This window comes from Aptenodytes patagonicus, chromosome 2 (genome assembly GCF_965638725.1).
Source record: "Aptenodytes patagonicus chromosome 2, bAptPat1.pri.cur, whole genome shotgun sequence".
Classification (NCBI taxonomy): Eukaryota; Metazoa; Chordata; class Aves; order Sphenisciformes; family Spheniscidae; genus Aptenodytes; species Aptenodytes patagonicus.
Genome location: NC_134950.1, coordinates 66,627,700 through 66,653,761, shown reverse-complemented (window position 1 = coordinate 66,653,761; position 26,062 = coordinate 66,627,700). Strand labels below are relative to the sequence as shown.

The window sequence follows — 26,062 nt, the reverse complement described above, 5'->3', positions numbered from 1 at the left end:
GTTAAGTCTAATTGAAAGCATTAGGGAAAATATTTATGAACCTAGATCTCGAACGTTATATACCTAAATCAAATATTATTTTTTCCTAAACCAAATAAACCAGTTTGTTTTCTATCGCCTAATTTTTTGATTACATGTAAATCCCATGGAGTAAGTGGAGGCTACGCACGCTCTGTACATCTGACCATCCACCGAATGTGGAGGGATTATTCTGTCCCCCTGCATTAGAGGTTTATAGGTAAGCTGCTGTAGCGTTCTGAAGAGTGTTTTATGGGTGAAGCGGAGGAGGAAAGGAATACCACATCTGTTTGCTTCGGTTATGGCGTTCCCACTTCTTATGATTTTGTCAGTGGAGAAGATGGGGATCATTTCCCAAAGCCCCTTTTTCTCCAGTCTGGTAGTTGCAAAACAGAAGATGTTAGCCTCTGAAAACAGAAAGTTCCTCAGCTTCATGGTTGTTGGAAGAAGCTTGAGACGTGACTGACTGTACTGTGAAAGCTCAAAAGGCAAATAAGAGAATCCACAGCTAAGTTATATTCAAAAACCTCTCCTAAGTCTTTAGATGTATAATGATATTTGAGTGCTTGACCCGTGAGGTTTAGTGCTCTGAGCTGGCAGTAGCTCAGAGCACTAATCATCATTTTTATTGTGCTTTCTGTGCAAGTTTTAACTATCCAGTTTTGGATAGTGTTTTTAAGTAACACCTTGACTTTATGTTAATTGAATTAATCACACATGGGAAGTTCAGGAGGTACTTGAAAACCTGTCAGTAGAGAAGTGTGATAGAATGAGGAATGATACTTAGCATTTAGTAGTAAAGCTGTATTTTAAGAGTTGTGATGTTGCAAGGAGTTGTCCTACTTGATTGCAAGCCTGATACATGGGTTTTATGAAAAAGGTTTCCCTATGTTGAGAAAATATATGATTATAGATAAGGTGCTGTACTTGTGACCCCATACACAGTAGTAATAATGCTATGTGTGTTTTTCTTTCAAGAATGTGTTTTTTACTGTTAGTCAAGTTCTGAGGCTGGGATTTTTTTTTTTTTTTGATATGGCAAGTTTTTTCTTGTGAGGAAATCTTCTCGTCCGATTAAAAACAGTGACTTTGATAAATGTACCTATTACCTAAGGAGGTAAATACGGGTGTGCTTATCTAAACCTGTTTTAAAAAAAATAAAATCCAAAATCCTCTAAAGTATTAGCAAACATTGTAGCTGACTATTGTAAACCTGCCAAAATTAGATTACACCTGCCGAAAAATGTGCTTTTAGTCAGGCATTTTCGATTAGTTTTGCTTGATATTTCTACTGAAATAAAAACCTCCTCAGTGTAGATTGCTTCTTTTTATTTGTATGCTCTGTGTTTAGCGCTGCAAGTGGAGTAGCCATGGAGTAATAAAGTTAATATATAGTTATAAATGGTTTGTTTTGAAAGTAAGAAGTGTCAAGGAACTGTAGTGCAAGCAGTCGTTTATGTACAGAGCAAGTATAATACTAAGCTGTTACGTCATGATTATTTAGCACTCTCTATGGTGTAAAAGTATATTAAATAGGGAGTAGGTAAGTAGTACGTGGGCGCGATGCAGAAAAGTGAAAGTGATAAATAGGAGAATGGTCTTTATGTATGTGGCTAAGACAAACGGTGTTTGTGTGTTAGGAATAGCATCACAAAACATCCCATAATGAACCAGCCACGCCATAATCCATGCTTATTTGTTGTGTAACAGGTTTAAGGACTTAGGAGCGTGGCTCAACTTCTGCTCTTGGAGTTAAAGAGTCACAGTTATATTGTGCTTCTCTGGTGGAAAATCTACTCACTTCAGCATCGCCCTGAAGACTAAAGGAGTATATTTGTATTTGCAGAACGGTAAGATGTGTGATATACAGCAGCATGCATGTGCTGGAGGAAAGTGAGTTTGGAAAGCTTTTAAATCAGACTTACAGTCCCAGGTGTAGAAAGAGACTAACCCCTATAAGAAGAATACCTCACTTAAGTGAGACTCACCACTAGGGATCTTATACTTTAATTTGATGTTCCGCATAGCCCACTTTCTTCCAGTTGCTTGTGAATTGAAGAAGTGGAGAGAGAAGTGTTTCCTTTGGTGGTATATGGCACTTGAAACTTACTTGTCGTTACGCTTCTTGCCTGTTGTTATTAATATCCTGTAAATGGATAAAATTGGCTGGAAACCTATGTTTCAGAAAGGCAAAGAGACGAGAGGTTAGTGACGTGATTTATGCTTTCTTTGTTTCTTTACTATCTGATGGTCCTTTTGGTTCTCCAAGAGATGAACTCTGGGTAGGCAGAAGAGGGGATTAGTTTACTTTTGGGGCTCACGGGAAAGAATCTCTGTTTCTCAACTTGTGGCTGTGCCTCTGATGAAAAGAGGGACTTTGACTCTTTGAAAAGGTGAAGCTTGACTTTATGATGATAATTTGCTCTTAGAAATTATTTGAAGTCAGAACATTTGGCACTGTATAAAAGTATATAAAAGAGCACGTATAAAAGATCTCAAGTCCCTGCCTTGAGGAATATACATACCAATTAGAACACAGCAATATGTACTGCACATATTATGCATTAGGGGGAAAAAACCCAACAAAACCGAGTGATGGATTTCATTTTGGAAAATAATTTTGAGTCATTTATGAAAAACATGCTTTTAAGAATGAATAAAAAAATAATGAAAAACCAGTTCTAAATGCTGTGTCGAAATGCAAGGTTGTAAGTGGGAAACAGATACAAAAGATGCAATAGGGAGAGTGAATCACTGCCCACACAAAAGAGAGTAGGGTGGAACTGTGGAGGTCCTTGAAGGAGAAGAATGGCACTTGAACCTAACGTGGGACATTTGACCTGGGTGTTGGCATCCTTTGGTTTTTGGAAGAGCACTATGCTGTTAGCAGCGGAGTTACTTGAATAGACCGGAGGGGAACAAGTTATGAGCTTGGTGGCCAGAGATGACTGTAGTAACTGAAGATAGAAAAGTCTGAAGAAATGGGCATCTTCTAGGGAAGAGGACAGAAGGGGCAAGGAGGAGGCACTTAAGCTCATGCTGAAATGTTGTGGCAAACAGGGAGCCAGTGAGCAGGGATGGAAGCTGTGCAGGCGAGGGAGAGCCCAAATGGAAGAATTAGTCACAAAGGGCCCAAACAGGTTTGAGAGAGAGAAGGAGGCGAAGGTGCTTCTGGAAGAAGCAGAAGCGTTGGGGAGAACTGAGAAAGCAGAGGCTGAAGAGTGAGCAGAGAGAAAGGGAGGAGTGGGGAAAAGAAGTGGCCTTTAAACTGCGTCCGCGGAATGGCAATGGCCAGGGAAGGGGACTGAGCGGCTGGCAGCTGCCTGCAGGTGATCCAGAAGGGATCTGACAGGCAGGCGGTGTGCCTGGATAGCTGGGGCTTGGAGGCATGGTGGATGACGGAGGCGGGGTGGAGCCAGGTAGGAGAGTGGAAGTAAGGAGGTCAGTGCCGCAGGAGTGGTGTGGCCACAATTGGGGTGGACAGGGATGTGCGCTGCGGCGGAAGATGAAGCGACGCATATATAGTAATGGCGGCGTGTTGAGTTCTCTGTCGCGAGGAGTGTGTGAGAGGGGAGGGTGTTGGTGTGTATATGGTACATAGCCACGTTTCTTTGAAAGGAGAAATAAAATCTAACTGTAGTATTTGGTGATGCAAACAGATTTGTGTTCTTGGTGTGTGTAATTCATGTTTGTCTTACCAGTTGATGGATCTGTCTTGCAAGTTGTAGTATATGGAAAAATAAACCAGCAATAGCCTGTACAGCAGAGTTTTCTTCCTTGAAGGCTTGTTTGCTTGCTATCCTATGAGTGATAATTTTGGGGGGTTTGTTTTTAAGTGGTTGCTCAGCATTTGTGTACTGGGGCTGTAGAAGAGTTTCTAAGTAGGGGGTGGGTTTTGTTCCTTTGCTTTTTCTCTGCTCTTAGCTCTACCTTCCTGTTCCTAAGGCCAGCAATGAGCTCAGGAGTGGTTTTGGGGATGGATGTCCATCCAGGCCCTTCTCTTTCACAGGGGATGTAACACAGAGTGATTTTCTGCACCTGGGTAAATTTTTGTCTGGATTTCTGGGGAAACGACTTGCATGCTGTAGGTGAGGGATTGGCTCAAAGATTCAAAGTCTAGGGGAGGGGATGTACACGTACCTGTTTATGTAAGGAAAGTGGAGTAGTTCTGAACAGAGTTGTCAGCGTTTATCTTGTGATATCCACAATGTCCTGACCTGCCAAAATCTGAAGCATGCATTGTGCAGTAATGAGAGCAAAGTTAACAGTGTTGGTAAAACGTGCCTTGAAATCTTACTTACAAGCAGCAGATGAAATCTGTTTGTCTCTTTGGATGATACATTGCAGTGATGTTCCACAGAGATAGTTCACTTCATACCAAAATAAGTCGGACCAACCGACAGCTGAAAGATTTGATTTTGGGCTTAGTTTCTCTTCTCTTGGCTGGGAGCTTTGAAATCCAGAAAAAGTCATCTTGTGCTTTGTATTCACTTGATATACAGGACTATTGCTTTCTTTCCTTTGTGTTTAAAAAAGTAAATAAAAGAGGAAAAAAGTAGTTACCCTACTGTGTAAGTCAACTCATGCTTTATGGTAACATCACTTTTGTTGTACTGGCTATACCTGTTTGCTTTTCTATGCTGACAGTGATGGGCTAGTGCAAGACTGAGTATATTTCACAGCTGGATTTATCACATACATAGTGGAAGTAGCTTTTAATGATGAGAACTACAGAAAACTCTAAAATTAATTAATGGAGTGATGAAGCAACCGCAGACATCTCGTCTTTAAAACTGCTGATGAACTTAGAAACTTGTGAAACCCCTCTTTTAAACTACTAGCAATCACCTGTCTTATTACCAAGTATAAGATAAGCTCCTCATCACAAATTACGCTTGTGGATGAAGTGATCTTCAGGGGTACTGTGTCCCTTAGCAAAAGAAGGTGAAATGAAGGTATTTCTGAGACACTGGCTGTCCACAGATTGGCCTTCAGCACTGTCCTCTGCTGGTTTGGGGCTGGTGTCACTGAGACAAAGCTGTGCGCAGTTGAAGGAGCGCAGTGAGTCTGGAGTCTCAGCTGGTGCAGAGCGAGCTTCAGCATGGCTGGTTTGGGATCTCTAAAGTGCAGAGCGTCTGCGCTTGGGCCTGGGCATAGTCTGCATGCTTGACATTCAGACGTGTTGCGGAGAGTGGAAAAACTGTGATTGAAAGTCTTAATTACCTGCTTAAGTTCTTAAACGTTTAAGAAAGTTTCCTAAAATAGAGCTCATCCATGTTGTTTTGTGCTTTGCAAGAGCTTCCAGTGAAATACTTTATATATATATATATATATATTTTTATATATATATATAAAAAAAAATAAGTAACCCAACAACTGAAAATGATGTTTTGGTGGTTTGTGTTTCTTGAGTTTTGTGTTGCTTCTCAGTGCTGAACAGTGCTACCTCAGAAGATAATGTTTAACAGAATGCTTTTATGGCTTATTGCATGTGATTCTCCCTCCTTGTATTTCAGGGCACAGTTCCTCTCCCTTTCCCTTCGGCCCTTTCTCTCTCCCTCTGTCTCTTTTTGCTTCCCTGCCTCCCCCCCCCCCTTTTTTTTTAATGCAGTCTTTTTACTCTCTTAAAATGGGATTTTGAAAAGAGATGAGGAAGTATAGCCCAAAAGCTTGTTTCAGTGCTTTACAATTCCTTTATAATACTTGGGGGGGGGGGGGAAGTAAGCAAACGACTTGCTGGTGTTACTTCAGAAATAATTTTTTATTATGGTAAGGCTTTAATAGTTAATCAAACAACAGTGCTGTAATTCTAAGTCTGTTAACAGGTTAACGCTTGGCAACACTTGTATTTATAAGGTAATGATTTTACTGTAGCAATTTGAGCAGTAGGATATATTAGGTATAAGAGAAATGAATTTATTACCTTGAATTTCTTAATTCTCCACAGAGCTTATTTCATAGCAACGTACCATAGACATAATCTTTACTTTCCATTGACCTGCTGAACATATAGCTGTAGCTAGTAAATTTGCTTGGTATTAAACGTACAACTTTTTGCATTTGAGGTCTGCTATGGGCAAGTCATTAGAGCGCTGTATGTATGTACTAAAGCACTGAAATTCGTTCTTCACTGGTGTAATTGTTAGTTGTGACAGGGAGGAATTTGGGCACTTAGGACAATGTTGCTTCGTGTAACTTTTGCTGGGGTAGGAAATCAACAATTCAAAATATTTACTTTTAATTATGCTCATGTTTTTCTTGCATTCAAGTCTTGATTTACACAGCACGAAGGCATTCCGGTTTTAGCTAGTGGTACAGCTTCTCGTTTGATACAAATTGATCTCATGGCACTGTGTGCACTTAGGCCAGCTGAGGATGTGGTTTGTGTGTAGCTTGCATTGATGGGGCAGATGAAAGAGGCAGCAAAGAAGGGGTGGGTGTATATGTGTGCAATGTACTGCACTCCAGTATTTCGTACCAGCTGATGATCCAGTCCTTATTCTTCTGCAGATAATGTAAAAATAATAAAACTAAGTATTTCCTTGTCATGACACTGCAAATAAAAACATAGACCTTTTTTCCCCATTTTAAGATGCAAGCTAAGCAGAACCTGACAGAGCATGTTAGCAGGAAAATACCCTGCCCATACAGTTTGAAATCAGCCCCCACGCTGCAGATTTAAAATGGCCATGTTACAACTCTGTGTGAGTTGGTTTGCAGTGCAAACCCTAACAAGATCATTAAATATAAAAGCACTGTTGGATGCTGGGAAAATACTGTGCTGCCCATATATATGTGCATCTCCATAGGCATGCATGAATAGACAGCATCAATGCCATCGATTTGAATAAGGAGGTAATATACAGTATTGAGGTGACTTTGCTTGTATTTGTAACTGACTTATTTTTGTTTTGATACTATCAGAATTGTGGATGTTTCTTCAACTTTTCTTTTGATTTTTAGTACTTGAGAATACTAAGACTGAAGTAACTCACTTGGTGGGTGTGGCCAAATAGGAAAACATTACTGTTAAATTGAAGTAAAATGGAGGGCTTCTTTTGTTTGTTTTTTAAAGATTTTTTTGAACCTAAGATAATGCTTATATTCAGAATTAACAATAATATTACAGCATATAAAAATAAGAGCTTTTGACTTTCCAACATATGTCGTTAATGACCCTAGGAAAAAAAAGTCACATCTGCACTAGTGCAGTTCTTGGCTTTTCTAGGGCTGATCAATAATCACATTGTGTAGTCATTCCCCCAGCCCTCCACCCCATGAGGTCAACTTTAACTACTAGTCTTTGTATTTCAGAAAAAGGACATAGACTGTGTTATGCATTAATAATATTGGTGGCAGTGTTTCCTTTGGATCTAATTTACTGTTACCCATCAAAAAATGAGCAACTTTTTTTTTTTTTTTTAAATTTAAATACTTTATCTGTAATTTTTCAGGAGAGCGTTTCTCCTCTTCCGCCTCCCGGTGCTGTGTTGAGAGGTCTGGGTAGGAACGGGACTGAGGATGCTGAGGTTTGCTATGGTTTTGCTATTTAAATGGATCTTCTCTTGATTGTATTGTAGCATGTGACAGTGACAATGGGAGAACAACAATTTCAGGGCCTCGTGTCTGGATAGTAAGACAGCTGCTGCAATAAAGTCTTGTTATGGTTGACCAGTCACATTTCAACAGTTATTTCTAATTGGAAGTTCTTATTTACGTTGCATTAGAACTGGTAGATACTTGAATGAAGTTAGTTCATTTTCTCCTCCTTGCCTTGAAAGATTAATGTTGCTTTTTTGTTTTGTCCTGCAGTCAGAATAAGTAGTCTTGAAAGAATCTTGCCTTTAAAATAAGCTTTTTTTTTTGGGGGGGGGGGGGGGGCTATAATGTAGTGGTCTTCAGCAACTGCTGTAAAATAAAGGGTTATTGTGGGTAGTTCTGTCAGTGTTAGACATCACCATTAGTTTTAAGTCTTGTGATGGCATTTTGTGATTTCTGCATTGTTTTTTTCCATGAAAGTGCTAGTGATACTGCACTTTCCCTTTTATTCATTTCTTCATATTAGAGGGGAAACGTAGTTTGTTCATAATGGATTATTGATTGGTCTGCGAACAGCAGAAGCCCCAAGGCCTTGTCATCAATGGTACTTACTCTCCCAATAGTGAATGCATCGCTTCATGCAGCTATTTGCAACCCCAGTCTGTAGAATATAAGCCCATAATTGTTACTCTTGTGCAGCGCAGTTTTTAGGGAGAGGAACTCTTCATTGTCATTATGGGATTTTCCCCCTCAATTTGTTCAAAGAATAGTCCCTTTGTTTTGGTAGCAAGATAAAGCCTGTCCTGGTTGTTAATGATACATTTCAATTCATTGCTTAGAATACTACAGTGTAACTAATAAAGTACATTTCTTTGTCTCCCAGAAGACAAACACGCACAGTATACTAAAACACAAAATATGTACTGAGTGGGTGACAGCTCTGTGTTTCTCAACATACCCCATAGCAGCACAAAAGCAAACTCCCCCCTTCTTGCTCCTGAAGTGCTTCTTGAGGAGCCACAAAAAAATCTGGGTTACGAAGGTTTTGCTGACTTTGTTTTGAGAGAGATCACCACGCTGCAAATGCCTACCTGCAGCTTTTTCAGCATTGGTGTTTTTATCTTTATTTCAGTGTATTCTTTCCCCTGCTAAGGGTGTGGCATCAGCTGAGAAAGGCCTGACTCTGCTTTCGCAGCCCTGGCTGCCGCTCTGAAGCCTGCTGCAAAACGTCATTAGCTCATGGAGGCAGAAAGGCACAAAAACACATGATGTATTTGGAGAAGCTCAAAATAATATCTCAGGGTTCAGACAGCAAACTTTTCAAATGGGAAGAGCTTCCCCAGCTGTAGGGGAAGGCTGGTTTAAAATAATTAAACAAAAAAGTATTGCAAAATGCTGCCGAAGGATTTTTATAAAGCCTAGGCGGAAATAGACTAATAGAAATTCCTTGTTTGTTTTTCCAGGAGCTTTTTATTTTTCCTTTCCAGTCCTGTGTCAGTTTTGGCAGGCTTAAACAAACTTCAGGAGGTCTGTTGTCAAGATCGCTGCTTTTAATAGCTGAATACATTTGAAAATTTGACAGCCTTCTACAACTGGCTGGATAGCTTTTTACTGGGTTAGTTTGGATTATTCTCAGAAGATCAATTCAGAGCTATGCTGCCTTCACCTAATGGCAAGTTTAGTCTACAGGTTGCAGAATGCCAGGATATCCTGCAAATTCAAGTATGGGTTTACTATTTAAAGATAAGCTTGCTCTTCTACCCTCTGGTGTAGTCTGAAGGATGCTATCAGCTCAAGGCAGTAAAGGGTCTACAGGCTAGTGACACGGTCCATAAGAGGCATTTCAGTAGAACTAGTGCCTAGATGAGGACAGCAGGATCGAGCCTTTAATCAGGGTGGTGGACTGATGACCCCCATGGGATCTGGGTGTTAGAAGAAGCCATGTCCCCTCACAAACTGAGGAGGAGGGTGTGCAGGTAGAGCAAGGCTGGTGTGTGTGGAGGACGGTGTCTCTGCAGCCTGGGGAGGAGACACGGAGGGGGAGAAAGGTCTCTGCGGTTCAGTGAGCACAAAGGCTGGCGAGGCAGTTGTAAAACCTTCTCTGTCTTTCGTGCCCTCTTTTCCTGCACTTTGCTCTCTGCTGGCCTCTTTACTCTGAACAGCGAGGTCTGTTTGGCTCTGGGGCGACCAGAGCCTTCTCAAATCAGGAGAGATCAGCTCTCCAGGTTGCCATTCTTTGAAAGATACAACTTTCTCAAATTCACCGAGATGTTTACGTGCTGTGTCCTATCACTTCATCATCTAGAAGGAATTTCAGTGAAATATTTTTTCCACAAGATCACGCCTCACAGTGGTGGTGTTTTGTTGTTTTTTTTTTTTTTTTTTTTAAAAGTCATTGTTGCTTTTGGCAGAGGAACATGGTGGAGTGATTGCAGTGTGTATTCAAACCTCTTGGAGATTAGAAGAGCGATACTTCTCCAGTGCATTTATCTTTCAGACAGGACTTGAAATACTCACACCCAAACTGAAAGCAGTTTGTTTTAAAATATACACTGTGCTATTTAAATAGGTGTATGTAGCTTCCCAGATTGTATGTTCTTGTTTATCACTTACTGAAGAGTTTTCCCTTCTTGCCAGTACAGCCCATGCAATATGATTTTTAAAGTCAGGTTTAATAGAAGAGAAATTAAAAAAGAATGTATAGTCTTCTGTATGTTGGAACAGGAATACTTTTCTTGTATGTTTTCCTCTCAGTCTGCACTGCACAGGCTATTTGTATGTAAGAAATGAATTTGCAGTTACTTTTTCAGTGTGGTATCTCTTGCATTCTATTTTTCAATTTTATTGCGATGTTTATTTTCAGTTTCTTTTTTTATTAGTTGTTTTCCAAGAGGCACAAAAGGTCCTTAAGAGTCCTCACAGCATACCTGGTCATCTTCCAGAACATGCAGGTGTCATGAAGAGAAGAGTAATAGGTATTTCAGAGTGCTCCTGTTTTATTTAAAGTTCTGTTCCCCTGTACTTTTACACATGCTTCACTTCAAGACTACATGAGGGTCTTGCAGAAGTTGCAAGGATGATGCAGCCGTGCGCCGGCGTATCTGCTGCACTGCTGGCAGGGACAGGCTGCCACAGTCTTGCTGGGGAAGCTGCGGCTTATGCTGGGAAAGGCTCCGTGGTGAGAGCAGGTCGCTTAGGCCAAATGTGTTTTCTCTCAAGCCAAGAACTCTGTCCGAGTTAGTTTTTAAAACCAGAGAAGTTTTGATGCCTAAATGTTTGAAATAGTCAGTTCTGACAAATACTTGGTTTAAGCTCATAGGAAAGCTTGTTTTCCCTTCTGGGAGGGCAATAAAAAAAGTTTATTTGTATTTGCTCACATGTAGGTCAAGGCAAAGACTCTCTGTGAGGCAATGGGTGCAGGAACAAGCCTTATAACTAAAATATTTGGCTGAGCAAAGGCATTTCTTGGCCCCCCCCCCGTTTTTGGGTCTTTGTTCATGTTTCTCTTCCACCTTGCTTTATATACCAAATCTGTATGTAAACAGTGATGATGTGCCTCAGTGTATTTTAAAGGGGCTGAAAATGACTTCGGGACACTGGCCAGCGGCTTCTTACATTAACTGCTGATCCCTAGTTCAACAAAATGAAGTGAATCTGGTTCATATGGCCCTTACAACAGAACATCACACCCCCCTGAAGGAGTTGAATGGCATTTGGCATAGGCTGCAATGCTGTTAAAACACACAATATTTTTAAAGACTACATATTAATTTACAATTTATGTTCACTTGCATTTCCTTACGGCTTGCCGCTGCGCTAGTGGGGATCTCCGTGCAGTGGCAGTCTGGGAGAAATCTGCAGGCTGGATGTGACTCTGCTATGGATTCTGTGTGACAAGCTGGTGCTAAGGAACTGCAGGGTGAACTTGGACCAAAGCAAGGAAAGGTTACTGGTTACCACCTGAAATTACTGAGAGTTGAAACATTTTTTAGTAGCCTTAGGGTAGCTGGAGGTGGCCGTGTTCCATGTGTGCAGAAAGAGAATTGTTTCAGAATACTGTCAAGTTTGTAATTATTTCAAAATACAAATATTTTTATCATAGCAGTCAGCCAGAAAGAAACAAAAATAGCTATGGCAAAATTTTACTCATAGTGGAAGAGTAATCAGTGTGGTTTGATTTACCAGTTGACGTCTTCCATCCCTTGTGCCATCTTTGATGTTGAAATAATTGTTTAATAATTAATACAAAGGTGGAAATTATTAAGCCAAAATGTTATTTTCTATTGGTAGGATTCTTTACAAGTGGTGTTTTCCTCATTTTGTACGTTCAGTCTTCTGAATTGAAGCTTTTTTCAAAGTTGTCATTTTTATTTAGTTTTTGCTGCTTCTTTCCGATGAACACTGGCTTTGCTGTTCTGCAGAGAGCCCCTCTAAAAGAATTACTTTTAAGCGGCACTCAAATGATGTGAGGAGGGAGTTGTAAGTTGTTCCTATGTGTTTGTGTCAATCGATTTACCAAAGCCTGTGTAAAGCAAACTCAGATTGGCTGATCACCCTTCCTCCCCCTGGAATTTCTGTCTGTGGAAGATCAGACTTGAAATTTTGTGAGTCTTAAATGTGTATGAATTAGAATAATTCAAGTCTAGGAATACTTTATTTCAACTTTTAAAGTTATAAATTGCAGTGCATTGGCCAAGCTAAAGTAATAAAGATGAAACAATTTTCTCAGAAGGTTTTGGTGAAGACTATAACACTTCCATGAAGTATTTTAGACTAATAAAATAATTCAGTAATTTTTTAACTGACTTTTTTCCCCCTCAGGCCTAATTTAATATAGGGCTAGGGGGATCTCCTGAGAGTGGCTAATATCCCTCTTAGAAGTAATGCTTTCTTCATATCCTCATTTTCATAACTGAGTTTCATTAATGAAAATGCTATAAATAATTAAAGTGAAATATGTCAAGACTAAGCGTAGGGAAGCTGTGGCCAAGTAAACAAAGGGACTCTGTAGCTTTGGATTTATATGTGCCTGAACTGCTGCATACAGCATTCTTGTCTAAGTTTGGCTCTTAAAGCTCTTGAACTTTCAGACAGGAAACACTGTAGAAAGTTGAATTAAAATGGAACCTACATTTAAAAAAAAAAATGTTGGTAGTCTAAAAGTCAGCCTACCAATAAGCAGCGTTCTCACTGGTGTAAACTGTAGAAAAGGCAGAATGTAGAAAACTTTGTATAAAATACCTGGAAAAATCTGTCCCCAAAGTTTGCTATCTTTTTTCCTACAATGGTGCAGAACAATTCAGAAGAAGCTGTTGCTTGTTCAAGTATACTGTCGTGTTAAATGCAAGAAGTTGTCCTGGTGTTTCTTTTTATGATTTAATGAGTTTTAGGTTAAGTCTTTGATTATAAGACAATATGGGTTGTTACTTGGCAGATTTAGATTACGGGTCAAATAAATAAGTTACTCTGAATTGTTTCATCCATCAATATGCAGTATAAACTGCATTTGTATTTGCTGTTTGGCATGTTCGTACCTTCTATTACAGCCACAACTTCCAGTGGCTGCCATCCTTTATATACCCAGGAAGTTTCTTCTGAGGCTGCCCCTCAATTTGCTTTTAAATGGCTAATTTCAGAGATTAATTTAGATACTCTTGTTTGTAAACTTCCTGCTCATATGGACTTCTGAATTTGTGATCTGATGTGATTTTTTTTTTTTTTTTTAGTCATAATAAATTAGTCATAATATAAAAATGCTTCATTCAAGAAATGAAATTGCTTTTGTAACACGTCCCTTAGATATTACTGTCAGCTCTCTGAGGAAAAGGTAGATGCAGTTGATAACTCTTAACATGCTGAATGGATACTAGATATGCAGAAAATCAAACCCAGAAAGGAATGATCTTGTAGCAAATAAGAGGACTAGATTAACTTAAATATAATGAAGTTATTCTATAGCGTGTAACTGAGATGAGCATTGCATCAGTTTTACCTTGCTTTTTGTTAGGCTCATGCTGGTGATGTGGTTAGATTATTTATTTACTTATTGAAGAGAGTCAGAGGTGAATACAATGAGAAACCTTAAAATTTGCAACTGTAGATCTGTAGCTCTTCATTTATTGAGTCACAGATGTCGTGATGGATGTGTGAATATATAGTCTTGTTATTGCTCTGCGTATTTTTAGCTATGTTTTAAGAAGCTGATATTTTCTTAATGTAGTAATAGATTGGTTCTCTTTATTAGAGATTACAGTGGTCTTTGATCTTAGTCATGTGGTGTTTGTAGTACTTAATGAGAATAGGAAGGGGGGAAGATTTTTGTTTTACAGTGTGGTAATAGGAAAAGAAACAATCTATGGAGATGGTAACCATTGGTTTTTGCCATATACAAGATGGAGAATTGCTGGTGTGTTGCATCTTGGCATTGCTGAGGCAGGTATTGACACTTGAATTTAATCATGACAAGATACAAAAGCTTTTAAACTTTTATTAACCTGTTTTGTTAATCAAAGTTGTTTCTTGTTTTGTTTGTTTGTTTATGGTTAGGATTCTGTTTCATTGAGGTGGGTGGTGCTCTGGTTTCCTGTATGTCTTGTTGACATAAATCACTCACTTTTGAGATCATTTGATACCTATGCACATTATCAGTTTACTTTGTTAAATTGAGACTAAATATTACAGTTGGAGGTTTTTTTTTTTCCTCACTGTCCATCAGGAAATAACTTTCAGTGTTCCTGAATGCTTTGTCAGGCTCTGGATTCTTGTTTTCTCTCTAATCAAAGTATTGAGCGTCCTCAGCCTCTGCGCCTGCTCTGGGCATGCCACATCAAGCACAGCAGAGCTGTCTGAGACGCAAAGTAATGCAGTTGCCAGCAGGAATATGGTACTTGCTAAAGTCTTTAGGAAAGCCTTTTATCTTTGGCAAGTAAGTATTTTACATTAAATTACACATGATGGTAAAGCCACAGATTTAAAGTGTAATAACTCCCTCAAGAAATGTTTTCCTCATTTAAGGTGTATTTTTAGCCACTTCTGTCTGGTTTTAAAACAAAAAATATTTTTAAAGTTTGCAGTTTTTAAAAGACACTGTGATGTCAGCGTATGGAAATGAATGGTTGCTCTTTTTTGGATTTTATTTGTTTATTAGTGATGCTCGCCATTGAAGTCTAGAATATCAGCAAAAGGAGAAGCTGCTGCTTTTTGGTGCAATAAATTGTAGTATAGTATGCTTCTGAATGCGGGACGAGTGATGGAAGCTGTTGAATTAAAAATATGAATAGGTTTAAATATATTTAAGAATCTACTTACACAATTTCTGTACCTTTGTGTGATTTTGTTCTTGTTTCAGGTGATCTATGCCATCCGCCTATAGAGCACACGGAAGTAAGTCGGCGCTTCAGACTTTCTCGAGCAGCTGAAAGGAGAAACGTTACCCCGAGAATGAAGCAATAAAACATCTCTCTGCAGAACCGTATGATTGAAAACGCAGTCCAGCCCTCCTGTGCTGCCGGACATGCTTATGTCCTCCTGCCCCGCTCACCCAATGTTGCAGTAATACAGATGGATCGTAGTAGAGAGGCAGAAATGGAGTTACGGAGATCCTCCAGCCCAGGCAAGCTAAGCAAGAATGACATGGATGCTGACAAGACCATGTGCCACAGCTGCTGCATCTGTGGTAAAAGTTTCCCTTTTCAGAGCTCCTTGTCGCAGCACATGAGGAAGCACACGGGCGAGAAGCCCTACAAATGCCCTTACTGTGATCACAGAGCTTCCCAAAAGGGCAACCTGAAGATCCACATCCGTAGTCACAGAACAGGCACTTTAAGTCAGGGGCATGAGGCAGAGATGGGGGAGGCACAGCTAGGGGAGATGGGAGTTTCAGAGGGCCTTGGCGGGTGCACCAGCCCCACTAAAAGTACGTCTGCCTGCAACAAGATCTTGAATGGTACCGCTCAGGTAGATAGCAGCAAGATCTTGTTGAGAAGCAGCAAGAAGGAGGTCATGGAGGCGGCACCAGCCGAGGAAGATGGCAAGCTGACCTCTTACCAGTGCACCTTCTGCAAAAACAAATTTGAAAGGAAGAAGGACCTGGAGCAGCACCTGCACCAGGTCCACAAACCGTTCAAGTGCAGGTTGTGTAGCTACATGACCCTGAGGGAGGAGACGCTGTTAAACCACATAGAGAAGGACCATATAACAGCTCAGGTCCCAAATGGGGAGGCCTACGCCGAGAACTGCAAGAGCGAGCTGAGTGCGGGCGAGTTTCCATGCGAAGTCTGTGGTCAGGCCTTTAGTCAAACCTGGTTCCTGAAAGCCCACATGAAAAAGCACAGGGGGTCATTTGATCACGGGTGCCACATTTGTGGCAGGAGATTCAAAGAGCCCTGGTTTCTCAAAAACCACATGAAGTCACACGGCCCCAAGACTGGGAGCAAAAACAAACCAAAAAATGATTTGGAGCTCATAGCCACTATCAATGACGTGATACAGGAGGAGACGATTGTGACGGGCCTGTCTCTGTACGAAGTTTGCACCAAGTGTGGAAATCTGTTTACAAATATGGAAAGCCTGAAAGCGCATAACGCCGTTCACTACCGGGCGCAGCGGGGTAGCGCCGGGGATAAAGCCGAGGGCTTAACTGATGGGAGCCTAAGCTCCTCGGTAACGAAGCAGTTTTTCTTGCAGTGTCTCAATCTAAGGCCATCTGTAGGGCTGGATAGAGTTACAAGAGGACAGCCTGGGAAAAGAGTAGCCGAGCTGGATCCGGTCAGTAGCTACCAAGCTTGGCAGCTGGCCACTAAAGGAAAAGTAGTAGAGCCCTCGGAATATGTGAAGTATGTGGGATGGGACGAGGCCCTGGCGGATGCAGACGTGACTTATGACAAGGACAAGAGAGAGTATATCCTTGTCAACCAGGAGAAGCGTAAGCGAGACCAGGACTCGCCCAGCTCTTCCAGCAACCCCAAGAAGAAGAGCTGCACCAGCGGGCGCCTGGAGAAAACTGGTGGTGCCCTGCCAGGGGAGAGCTGCCTGCTCGCCCAGGGGGACTTGGACTACCGCCCTGCCTCGCGGCAGAGCCGGCGGGCTGCCCAGAACAAGTCCACCGAGTGCTTCGAGTGTGGGAAGATCTTCCGCACCTACCACCAAATGGTGCTGCACTCCCGAGTGCACCGCAAGGAGCGGAGGAGCTGCAGCGAGGGTGGGACGGCCGCCCAGCCTGACCGCTACGGCTCCAGCAGTGAGGAAGGGGACTCAGGGTCTGTCAGCGGGCCCAGCACCCCTGGCTCTGCATCTGCCCCAGAGGACTCGGCCACCTCCGGCCTGGGGGAGGAGGGGGCCGAGGAGAGCTCGGAGGAGGGAGCAGCCAACCCCTCGCTAGGTAAGATCACTCCCAGCCTTGCCCTGCTCACTGTCGCTGGTCCCTGCATTTCCTGGTGTGGGACACGGTGATGAGCAGAGGGAGAGATGCGTGAAAGCACATGAGAGGTTTAAAGGCAGTGTGGATGGGGTCCTGTGCCTGCTGAGCGCTGCCGCTTGTCTTGGCATGGCGACTCGTGTTTCTGGCACAGGTAATAAGAGCGAGATCAGAGGATGTCTTCATAAGGTGCAGGTGAACTTGTATTTCAGTGAAGGACACCTGAGAAGTACCTTAGTTGCCTATAGCAATGCTGTAGGGTAGGGTAGTGTCTTCCCTGGTCATCTCGGGCGCTGTGTTTCTCCGATTTATGGGCATCCTGCACACTGTTCTGCCTGTAGCGTGCAGGTGTAGCAGGGGCACAGCCGGTGTTGTGTAGCCCCGAAGCGCGTAAACTTGTTAATCGCCAGCGTGAGAGGCATCTCTCTCTTCTCTGCTTCACTTCCCAAATTGTGTTTATAACTCCAAAGGCTATAATTAATCTCTCTGGATTAAAGCGGTCCTTTGAGCCCAACACTACTAAATGGAACAAATTATTCTCCAAATAGCAGCAAAGTAAATATTTAAAAGAACACCATTAAGCACTTTTGTATCTTATTTTTGTTGTTCACCATTCTTTGTTTATAATACCCTCTTAGAAATGTGAGATTAACCATTCTTTCCTTACTAGCCTTGCACTGTTTTTTCGTTTGTTTTCTGTTTGGTGAACAATAACGTTATCCTCTCATTTTCATTCCTTTTGTTGTGAAGAACATTGTTATCTGTAGAGTTAAACACATTTTCAAGACCATTGCAGATGAAGTAATCTGCACCATTGTGGAAGAGGGTGGGTTTATTCAATTAGCTGTGTTCTTTCAGGACTTCATATAATATTGTGCTTTCTCCACTGGCTACAGACCCCGAAGCAGCAAAGCAACATTTTCCAGAATTGTGTATTAATAGTTACATGTTTTTCATAAAGTTTTGAAGCAATGTTGGATATAGGGTTTTTTTTTTTTGTCATTAAGCTTCTTCTGTGAAAGTCCCATGGTTTTAAGACAACTAAAGTTGGGGCCAACACTGCTTGGCAATCTAACTTTCAAAATGCAAGACGAAGAGGGAAGAGAGCTCCAGAGGATTGAAATTGTAAAAAATCAAACCCATCTGTTTGTCCTTAAAACTTACAAGAACTGTCCTAAACTTGATTTTGCTACAACTTGGATCAAGTCCCTGATGGACAAATTGGGTGCACACTAGAACAGAAATGTAAATTAAACCAAGAACTCCACTTTTTTTATGCTCTTGTCCTTTCCATAAACTACAACTCCAAAAAGTCCTAGCGACAAGCTGGCTTAAATATTTTCACTATGATTACTTGCCCATTTAGAAGACTCAAAATTTGACTTTCCCATCTGCTGTTGGATTTTGGACACTTAAAGTTCTTGTGAAGCATACGTACTTACTTTGTGTGAAAATCCATCAGCTGCCACCTGAAGCACCTCCGTACAGTTGACACAAGATGCAGTGATAAAACTGCAGCTTTGTCTGGAGTTAAATGGGGCTGCCATGTTTTACTGGTGTAATGTACAATGCCCTTATGGAAACTGCTGTGATGGAAAACCATCTCTCTGGAGACGGGCTGAAAACACCGAAATGCTTTTTCACATGACGTTCAAATAGGAAAGCTGTTCTTACACACTCTCTTTATGAAGTACTTTGTTTTTAACGAGAGGAGCCATCTCATCTCTTTGCCTGTCCCGCTTCTTGCCTCAACTCAAGCTCTGAGCTCTTGTTGCAGGAGTGAGAGGTGAGAGTTAAAGTCACACAGCAGTTTCTCTCACAGGAATTAAGGTGACTGGCTTAACCGGTGTCACTAGCCAACAACTGGAAACTTGTTTCTTTGGGTGCCAAATTGGTCTCCATCTTGTTTAACTGTAAAGAAGCAGCAAACTGATGGGCCTAAATAAAGGTGCATAATAAATAAAGGTGGAAAAGGGATGTGTTTGCATTGATGGGCCGGGAGGGTGGCCGCTGCATATTATATTTGCTAACGTCACAGCTGAAGAGCTAATCAATTAGTTAATTGACTAATAAGAAACATTTTAATCTTATGATCAAGAGAAATGGTCCTTGTGACCCTTGCTTCTTAATAGAGTTTATTTAAATAAAATCACCGTGTCAATGAAGTGAACATTTTTTACAAGTGACAAAGATTTTTTGGATTCAAAAGAAAGTTGTTTTTTGGGTTTTTGTTTTGTTTTGTTGTTCTGGGTTTTTTTAAGGAGTTTTCATAGGTCAATGTTCAAGACTTAAGTTTCTCAATTTCCTCTTTTTGGTATGCAGATGTACTGACACTGCCCTTATATTGTTTTCTAAGGGACTGGGGTCCTTCTGTCCAGCAGGCTGTAGGGTTAGTTTTACTCTTCTGCAGATTGCTGCTTTAACTTGAGAGACTTTCTTTCCTTCCCCTATGAAGAGAAACTTAAGGTGTACAGAATACAGGCCAAATTCTGCCCTCATGTACGCTCCTGCTAAAATCAGGTGTTCTGGTACGGCCTTGAAGCACATCTTGTCCTGGAAGTGCTGCAGTTTGCTATCCTCTGCTGCGCGCATTCTTATAGTTACTCTTGCCAGTGAAACTTTTCTGTCGAGAGCCCTGCTCCAGCCCCACGGACAGCATCCCTCCCCAGTGGAGGTGGGCAAGCAGCCCTCAGTTCCTGTTCCTGACATGCCTTCTATGGTATTATTTTTACTGAGGCTGTGGTCACGAAAATCTTGTGCTACTCATAAGGTTATATAATATCTGTAGTTTTTTTTTCTTTCATATCTTTACATTTTTCCCCTCTTTGACACATTACTGGTTATCCTGTGTCAGAAAAGGGCCTTGAGACTGTCAAGTATTGAATGTTGTGGCTTTGACTCACCTGAAACTACTTCTTTGTGCGTTTAATTCTTAATAATCTGAGTAGTCCTGTTGACACACAGTGTCTTGCAGCAGGGAAGCTGGCAGTGCACCTCCATGGTCACTTAGGGCCATCAGATGTTGGGGCTGAGGGTGACTGGGGCTGGGAAGTACTGTTAGGGCTTATTGGGAGAAGAGCAAGAATTGCACCTTGCATGTGAAATGGGGTTGAGAGCCTCCAGGGTAGGCACTTCTTTGCTCTTAACACATCAGTAATTTGTCTCTGCTGTGTACGTAGAGTAACATAATGATTTCTCAGACACAGAGGTAATGTTTGCAAACCCAGCTTATCAGCTGCCAGGGGGTAAACTAGCTGGTTACAAAATGCTTTCCATCTTGTTGGAAGGAGGGTAAAAATTAGCCTTCTAGAGTCAACATAGACGGTGTACCACATGATACCTGTCATACAAAGATATATGCATGATGTATATATGTTTCGAGTGACAGCTATGTGGGAAAAGGTGGCTCAGCACACATTCACTCTGTTAAGAGCAACCTTTAAATATTTTCGAGGTCTCCCTGTCCCAGATGAGTCTTCATTTTTATTCGGCATTCAAGCCACTAGCAAACTGTACCTGAATTTCCACTAAGTTGCATCCAAAGCTGTTTGAATCACCTGTGAGTTGTTGCTCAGCACTTCCCCAACTTGAGGCTTTTTTTTTTTTTTGGTGATTTTCATTTTTAACTAAAAAAAACCTCAGAGCTATGACTGAGAGAGTAGAGAGTGGAACGGAAAATACTCTATTTCTTAAATCTTTCACCTTCTCAACTAAAATGTAGTTTTAGATATGCTAAAGAAATAATTCAGCCTGTGTGCATTTGGTGGTTAGTATTTTTAAGGCTCAGCATGGGCCCCCTCATTGTCATGGTGTATTTAGCAGTGAGGGTGTTAGTTAGTTACATTAGGCACTATGAACTATTTCAGTCCTGAAATGAAGAAGGAAGTATAATTTTTGAGGCTGTGACTGGTGCTGGCAGGTGGGAAGATGAAGAAGAGAAGTGAAAATGATTTAAATACAACTTGGCGCTCGGCAAACACGTAGTAAGAGCACAGGCCTGTGATACTCCAGTCAGTAAGGGAGTGCCATAAAGGTGGTACTTTTTGCATGTAAACGCCAGAGTGGGCAGGAAGTAAATGTTAAAAGTAATCGGGGGGGGGGGGGAAGAAAAGGAGTGTTATATAGGAATAAAGGAGAGGAATGCTGCTTCTAGCCTGACCTTGTCAGGGAAGGATGGCAGTGACAGGAGAAGGTGTACCTCACAGAGAATGCTGCTGCTGGTGAAAACGATCTCCATTTTGTTTCCTTTCTCTCCTGCCTCTTCTCTCCCTTCTTCTTTTTTTCCTTCTGTCAGACTCCTCCAGATTTTTAAAATGCTTTAAGGAGAGACTGATTCACTCTTACTCAACACATGCTGTTTTTATTACGCTGGCTAATGCAGGAAGGGGCTCATTGTGAGTGAGAACTGTTGCGCTAGGCCCTGTACGAACACAGCTTTAGGCCCAAGGAGCTCGTAGTCTGAATAGATGAGGTGGACACAAGTTGCTAGACTGCACAGAATATTAAAAAAAAAAAACCTAACAATGAATACAAAACAGTGGTGGTGTGGCTGCATTTGGTTTGTGTCGGGAATTACCGGTGGTATGGTGGGACTTGCTCAGGAGAAGATGAGCTCCATGAAGGGGTGAGACAAGAGATGGGAGTAGGGTGCAGGGAGGAGAGAAGGGGGAATGGGGGAAGGCAGAGAGGAGCAGGACCTTGGTGAAGGGAGCTGTGCCATGCGATGAGGTTTCAAAGAGGAGGGGAGGCTGAAAAGAGGTGTGGGATGGCATTGGGGTTCAAACCCTCCAAGGCAGTGCCAGGGTGCTGGGTGTCTTGCACTGAAGCCATGAGGGCTTGTGATGCCCCACACTCGGAGGTGGGTAACCCCAAGAGGATTTCCATGTGAAAACCGGAAGGTCTGGAGCAGTCACACGAATGGGAGACGGCAGCAGGAGCTTGCCTTGTCCACACCTGCCAGTGGATCCACTGGCTTGTTGTTACCGATCTGCTAAAAAGTCTGAACTCTCAGCTCCTTCCTTGGTTTTAGCTTAAGCAAAAAAAAGAAAAAAAAGGAGGAGCAGTGCCTGGTTTTGGAGCTCTTTGTTTGTGTTTGTTACATTGTAAAAACTCTTAGAAATCCAGACACTGATTTAGTATCTTTGTTAGTAAATTGAAGGAGAAGAGACAGCTGCCTGTGAATTGCCTATGGGTTATACAGACTGGGGGATATAATACATACCATTTATCCCAGGCATGTTGTAAGAAAATCCTATATGTAAATTGGAATGCTTGAATAGAAACATAATGACATTAGTAAGTTTTGTGAAAAAAGAAGAGTAGGAGAGATTTATGAAGCATAAATTTAGACTTTGTTTTGCTCAGCTATAAATTACAACAAATCCAAAAGCTGGAACTTTAATGAAAAGTACCTAATTTCATCAGGCTTTTGATTTAAAATAAATCAAAAGTAAAAATTGTCCAGAGTTGCTTTAATTTTCCAGTAAAATAGCAAGGCTGTAATTTGGGGGAGGAGAGGAACAGTAAGAATAAAACAGCTAAGCAAGTGAAAATAGAAAAATAAAAATGTATAGTAAGTCCAAAGAAGAGAGAAAGATAGTCCTAGTAAATGTTTTCTGTTGCCAAAGTGAGTGCATGAAACACAGCTGCCAGTATCCAGTACCAGGACTTCATTGTTCTGCTTATATGAAAAAATGTTCCTCTGTGTGCAAGGGAAGTCCTCTCCACTATTTAAAAATCAAACATTTTTACTATATATCTTAATCAAATAATTACGCTTTAGATACTTCTCATGCCAGACTCTCACTTACTGTAAATCCCACGGTATAATGCCACTGAAGGCAGTGCTGTTGGGACTTCTTACACCAAATGAAGATCTTGTTCTGTATGTACAATCTTAAGTATGTTGAAGTTATTTAGCATATTTTGCAGAATAAGCATACAACAAATTGGAGGATGTCTCAGTGCTGGACAATTGGTAATTACTGCCCCAGGCTTCCAAGAAGTGAGGTAGTTCCAAGGAAGAACAGTGTCTCGGTGGCGTCTGTTAGATCCCTACCACGAAGATAAAAATGTTACACTGTGATTACACACTTCACCAGTTAATTTTGGCATTGCCAAGGAGTGGTGGTTGGAATATAAAACCTGCTCAACTTTTCAACCCCAACTAATTGTTCTGGTTGTTAACGCCAATGGGATTAATGCCAGGACTTTCAAATACAGCAAGTTGATGATTCAAATCGTAGGGGAAGTTGGGCAGAGGCAAGGACCCTGTGCTTGCAGAAGTGAGATCCATTAGGCGTTGTTTGGGACTTCTCAAAGTTCGAACTGTTCCTTAAAGCAAATTCAGTGGATCAGGACTAGATCAGTTACCTAGTTTTAACGCGCCTAGTAATGCCAGTCAGAAATTTCTCTTTTATATCTACCTTGCTGTAATGCACATAGTCCAATCCTGATGCGCGTAGCAAAGCCACATGCGGTGTGGTATTTTCTCATGATCTGAAGTTTCTCTGCAAAGCACTGCGGGTTGGATCATGATTTTTGACCAGTACAGGCCTGTGTGTATCTCCACAGCAGCACTTTGTTACCTCTTCCTTCCCCTTTGGGCTCTTGTGCGCTCCTCAGGACTGCAGAGGATATCTCCTATGTGTGACTATATTCCTGTGGTGCTGCCATCAGCAATAATTTTTTGCTTTCATTTATCTTTAACTGTGGGTTGATATGAATGGGAAGAAGAACTGAGGGAACAGAACAAAACAGAAATTATGCTGATCACCCCAAGGAAATGGATAACAAGAAAAATTCTGGCACCCAGAATCACTGAAGTGTGTATCGAGGGGAGAGGAAGAGAGAAGAGCCATAGGACATCTAGAGATGTGGTTAAAACCTCCCTTGGCCCATGTACCTCACACACGTGAAGTTGCTTGGCCCTTCTTTTTTTTAGGCTGATGGTGGGAGCTGTGCTTCAAGAAGCTCATGCAAAAAGTGTTTGACTGGAACAGGGCAGCAGTGCTTTGGGATAATGCAATCTGTACCCTTTAATGCTATACATTACCCTGACATCATACCAACTTAGGAACGTTTAACGCCCTGTAGGCATCTTGGGTAATTTCCACTGTGTTCCTGATTACCATGCTCTGCGTTACTAGGTCCTGTTTTACTCAGTCTCATGTAATGTGGGTGGCCAGCAAGAGTGTTAAACAGTAATTCAAGTTCCTCTCGCAACGGGGCAGGGTGATGAGGAACAGATAACACACATTCAGCTCAAGTCAGAACTAAGGCTGGCTGGCTGAGCTTGAGATACTTCGGTAGATGAATGACTTCTCACGACAGAGATTGCCTTTGTTGTTGCTCAGAGAGAACTTCTTTTGCAGTGTTTTGAAGTTATTAATCCAACTGTTGCACTGCTTTTATGCCTTGCAAACATTTCAGTGGGGGTCTTGTTTAAGTACTGAAGAATTTTGTGCAGGGTGTTCTGATACAGCATGTCAAAGATACTTCTACTGTATTTAGCTTTAATTGTTAGTGCTCCTTTTTTACAGGTTACTATATACAATAACGAGACACAATTAGATGGAAGTATTGTTTAGGCAGTTTGTTGTAGCTGTAGGTCTGCGCTATGAGCGACCAAAGCATAGCTCAGCTTGGAAGAAAACTTGTACCAAGATGCTAAGGGAGAGAGGTTTACTCAGTCTTTATTTTATCTGTTAGAAAGCAAGGAAGTGAGTGTGGTTTCTTAAAGGTAGGTGATAGTAGGATAAACTTTGCCCTGAAGCTTATGTAAGATGCCCAAAGCAAGATTAGTTCTTCATACTTCTTCCGCAGCTTTTGGAAATGTTGTCACAAGGGCTGCTTCTAAGGATTGCTTGTGTCTTATGTTTAGTCCTTCCTGAATTGCCAATCTCCATTCCATGCTTACCAAACACTAGCATTTAAAAAAAATATTTCCAAGGGTGTGGAAAGCTGTTAGTCATCTTGGTTTCAGTTTGTGCATTCAAAAATACCCCTTTATGTTTAAGTCGGCTGCACAGGGGTTCCAGTTTTCACAGTAGGCTTCTAGCTCATCTTCAGCGAGTAGTATAAACATCTGCATATAGGGACATGCACTTGGGAATCCAGCTGCACAGTAACTCAGCTTTCTCAAAACCCTCACTTCTTGATACCTACCCTGGCCTTGCTGCCTTGTGAAAGCCAGTTTAGCAATTCTGGTATTTCTTAGTACTGGATGTTTCTATTGCATCAAGCTATAGCATGTGAAATACTGCTTTGTGATGTTTATAGTCATAAGATCACATTGTGTTGTGCTTTTATTTTCTAGCAGTTTCTGATTAGTGAGTGAGGACTCCCTTCCCCCCCCAGCTAGTAGAACAAGATTCAGGCAATGAAAATTGCAATGGTAGTGTTTTTAATCTGATTTCCAAATATTTCAGTAGTGCTGCGGCTGCGTTTAGTGGGATTCTGCTGATCTGTAAATGACTGCTAACGAAGGACTTGGGTAGATGTCTTTGATGTTAAATCTTTTTGCTGCTCTTAACATTATGGTTCAAGTTTGCCCTTCATCCATCTTAAACCAAGAGTCAGGTTTTCTTTGTTAATGCATTAGGTTTGACAGTAGATGCTCTCAGTGGATATGGTGGGCTAAATTCTGCTGGAGCTGAAACCTGGTGGAGTCCCAGGGCTGCACAGGGTATAAAAGTAATGTGCGGTTTAGCCTAGTGTTGGTAGATGATTTGTTTTCTGCAGGTGCATTTTACAAATACAAGTTTTACTAGGTCACTTGACTTCACTTTATTACTTTTTAACCCCATAGTCTCATTCAAGCACTGGATTACTTTAACTTGAATGGGCCTGACTGTGGTTAGCAGTCATACCAGTAAAAGTCAAGAGCAACTTAGCTGCAGTCAAGGGAACCCCTTACAGTGGGAGCATCAGTAACTTTTTTTTATTCTCAGTTTTCTCTTGATTGCCTACAAGCAATCCTGGATCCAGCAAACCTGGATTTTAAGGGAGTTGAAAAGCATATAGTGAATTTTATGGAAACTGTGGAGGAAAACTTTGGAGTTTTTCATTATAATTTTCAATGCCCTAGTC

General features: G+C 41.4%; 1 protein-coding gene across 3 annotated transcripts in view; it reads left to right on the top strand.

The window, feature by feature from the left end:
* Window positions 1–26,062, top strand: part of ZNF516 (zinc finger protein 516) — a 102,870-nt gene that overhangs the window by 28,718 nt on the left and 48,090 nt on the right. For all 3 annotated transcript variants that reach the window (XM_076330096.1, XM_076330097.1, XM_076330098.1), the window contains exon 2: window positions 14,906–16,936. In XM_076330096.1, the coding sequence (XP_076186211.1) occupies window positions 15,031–16,936 (1,906 nt within the window). In that variant the 5' untranslated portion in view covers window positions 14,906–15,030. The remainder of the gene's footprint in view (window positions 1–14,905; window positions 16,937–26,062) is intronic.